Source organism: Crinia signifera, chromosome 4 (genome assembly GCF_055691185.1).
Source record: "Crinia signifera chromosome 4, ASM5569118v1, whole genome shotgun sequence".
Taxonomy (NCBI): domain Eukaryota; kingdom Metazoa; phylum Chordata; class Amphibia; order Anura; family Myobatrachidae; genus Crinia; species Crinia signifera.
The window spans coordinates 215372989-215376504 of record NC_139220.1 but is presented as its reverse complement, the minus strand read 5'-3'; the positions used below and the strand labels follow the sequence as shown (position 1 = coordinate 215376504).

General features: G+C 42.5%; 1 protein-coding gene across 1 annotated transcript; it reads left to right on the top strand.

Annotated features, from left to right (window-relative positions):
• Positions 1–277: 277 nt before the first annotated feature.
• Positions 278–2192, top strand: LOC146072533 (beta-1,3-galactosyl-O-glycosyl-glycoprotein beta-1,6-N-acetylglucosaminyltransferase 3-like). The gene has a single exon (XM_083179759.1). The coding sequence runs from the start codon at positions 747–749 to the stop codon at positions 2049–2051; it is 1305 nt and encodes a 434-aa protein (XP_083035885.1). The 5' UTR covers positions 278–746; the 3' UTR covers positions 2052–2192.
• The last annotated feature ends 1324 nt before the right edge of the window (positions 2193–3516 follow it).

Below are 3516 nucleotides of genomic sequence, written 5' to 3'. Positions count from 1 at the left end.
TATCACTCGCTTTGGCAAACTCTCCAAGGACTAAACAAAACATATACAGAATTTAGAGAATGTACTGCAATAATGATCAATTTCTGTCCTGGAGTATCATCAACAGGTCATGTTTTGTGGATATCTTTAAGCATAGTTGCCTACCTGACCCTCTCCTTCAGGGAGAAAATGCTCTTGATAAGAAAGGTGTTTCACCACATGTGATGGTAATCACACATTCCCAGGGAAGTCCAGGAACAGAGCATTTTCTCCCTGAAGGAGAAGGTCAGGTAGACAACCATGTCTTTAATCAGGCAGAAATCCTTAATACATGTCATGTGTAATGAGATTTGCTGCACTCAACTGCAAAGAGAATTTGTATCCCACTAAGGATACATTTATTGAGCTACACCAGTCATTTCCAGTATGATTTGCATACAGAGCCTTTTGGCACTTACACACACACTGATGTCATGTCTACTGCAGTAATCTCCTTGTTCCAATGCAGCATATGAATATAAAATCAGGTACGAGGTTATCAGCAGCTGTGAGTTTAAAGCAGTTCCTGCATGCACTAAGCGTGTTTTAGTTTAGCATGTCAGGTGAATGGGACGTTACCAGCAAAACAGGACGTGCCAGTTTTTCACAGCATTAAACAATGCCGTTTGCTGAAAGTGGATATAAATGTAATTGCACAGGCTATACATGTTCCTTGTACTAACTACTAGCGTAGTAAACTGTTCTGGTCTGGCTGCTTCTGAGGCAGGATGCTCTACAGATACAGAAAACTTTATTTAAAAAGGAGACTTTTGACTTTTGGATGTGCATTATTTTTCCTCACAATGGTGTTCATGTATGTTTCGCTGGATTGTGACATGGAAGATGTCAGTGATGACAGACGGGTTGCATACTGCCGGAATCATTACTACCAGGCTTTAAACCTGTCAGCCAGCCGGGAAAAGAACTGCTCCAAAATTATCCAGGGTGACTTGAATGAGGTAAGAAACACTCTGTTGCACAACTTAGTTATACAAAATAAAAAAGTTCTTACCACTGAGTCAGAGTATTTAGAACTAACCAAAGACTGCGCAGAGTTTAAAAAACTGAGAAAGTATGTTCTGATTAGTCTCAGTAAAGAAGAAAGAAATTTCCCCATTGCCTATTCCATGGTGGTTCATGAGAATATTGAGATGTTTGAGAGGCTTTTAAGATCCATCTACACGCCTCAGAACACTTACTGTGTACATGTTGATATGAAATCTGAAGAGCTTTTCCAGAAGGCAGTGAGAGCTATAGCTTCCTGCTTCCCCAATGTGTTTGTGGCATCAAAGCTGGAGCCTGTGATCTATGCATCCTGGTCCCGTGTCCAGGCTGACCTGAACTGCATGGAGGACCTACTAAAACGCAACATCAGCTGGAAGTATCTTCTAAACACCTGTGGCTCAGACTTCCCTCTGAAGACAAATGCTGAAATTGTAAATGCATTAAAGTTTTTAAATGGCAAAAACAGCATGGAGTCTGAGCCACCTCCACAGTATAAACTAAAACGATGGAAATACCACCATGAAGTTCAGGACTATGTCGTACAGACAGATATTAAGAAAAACTCACCACCCTTCAATATTCCCATTTATAGTGGCAGCGCGTATATTGTGGTCAGCAGAGACTTTGTGGCATCGTTGTTTGAAAACTCCGTAGCCACAAAATTGATAGACTGGGCCAAGGACACCTATAGCCCTGATGAATATCTCTGGGCTACACTGCAAAGAGTTCCTGGGATGCCCGGTTCTGTCCCCAAGCACATCAAGTATGACATGACAGACCTAAATGCTTTGGCCCGGCTGGTAAAGTGGGAAGCTTTGGAAGGGGACCCTGAGCGTGGAGCACCCTATACTATGTGTACTGGAAAGCACAGAAGACTGGTGTGTGTATATGGATCTGGGGACTTGCACTGGTTGCTCCAGCAACATCACCTCTTTGCTAATAAATTTGATCCAACAGTAGATGATCATGCTATCCAATGTCTGGAAGAGTATCTGAGATACAAGTCATTTTATGGGAACATTGCGTGAGAGAGATCGTTGCACAGTATTTATTATGCACCCTTAATATTTCACTGAAGTGTAATGTGCACATGTCTTATGCTACTTTTGCCTAAAAAATCTATCCGTTTACATGGTGCACATTACAAAACTTTTCCATGTCTCTTATATGCCTGGAGAATGTTGCAAAATATAAAAACTTCATTTCCAACTCTGCCACCTCTGTGTGTTTTTCTATGTTTTTCCAGACAGATTATCTTGGACATTGCCTTGGCTTTGCACCACAGTGGGATATTTTTAATGACATTAGGTTGAACAGTTGCTTGCAATCGTATGATTTTTTTTATGTATTCCAGTTTCTGAAGAGGCGTGTGGATCATTTGGCCACCAGCAAGTTGTTAGATAGTCATTAGGTCGACATGTGTCTAGATTGAGAGGGTCTTAAGATCGACAGTCAAAAGGTCGACATGGGGTTTTTCACAGTTTTTTGCCCCGGATGTCGACATGGACACAGGTTAAAGTGCACCGCGTCCCCTCGCATGGTGTGCTGCGCTCGCCATGCTTCGGGCTCCGTGCCTCGTTACGGTGGCACACTATCTTATTCTTCCACCACGGCCTACTGGATGGCAGGGCATGAAATACCGCCTGTCAGCACATGTCGGCTAAAAAAACAGTGAAAAACCCCATGTTGACCTAACCCAGGTCGACCTGTCAACCTAGACACATGTTGACCTAAATGCATGTCGAACTAATGACTGTCTAACAACTTGCTGGTGACCCAATGACCGTGTCCCCTGAAGAGAATATTACAAAGCGCAATGCTTTTCTCTACTTTTTATCTTAAAAATTTCTGAAGGAATAGAACAGGAATGGCTAAAATTTCTTGTGAAAAGTTTTGAAGCCACATTTGCTGTTACTCTCTGTGTGGCGGTAATGATGTGACAGCAGCTGTGCTCCATATTGTAGGTTTAAAATGGATTCATTAGCAAAGTTGTACTTGTGAGGATATGCAAAATGGCAAATTTCGCAAGATGTCTGCAGGTTTGCACCAGAAGAATACGGGGTTTGGGTCAACCACAGAAGGTCGACATGGCTTAGGCTGATGCATGAAATAGGTTGGAAGGGTGACACAAGCATTAATGTTGACAATGACTAGGTTGACAGTCAAAAGGTCGACATGAGTATTACTTTTTTTTTTATCCTGAATGTCGACATGGTCAACATGGACACTGTCAAAGTGTAGGGCATGAAATACCACCTGTCGGCTCAAAAATAATGTGAAAAACTTTTGATTGTTGACCGAATGCTTGTCGACCTTCCAACCCTGTCGACCTTCATATGCACCTAAGGTAGGATTGGGCGATAAGCGTTCCTCAAGTTTGTTGTATATAGCAGGGCCAACTAACAAAATGATGAGGGGGCATGCTGGGATCTGTAGTTCTGAACCAGATGTAGGGCTGCCTATTGTCCACCCCAGACCGGTGTACATCACATG

Excerpts from the sequence above, each read along its gene's own strand:
- LOC146072533 (XM_083179759.1), top strand. The coding sequence starts at position 747 with ATGCTCTACAGATACAGAAAACTTTATTTAAAAAGGAGACTTTTGACT.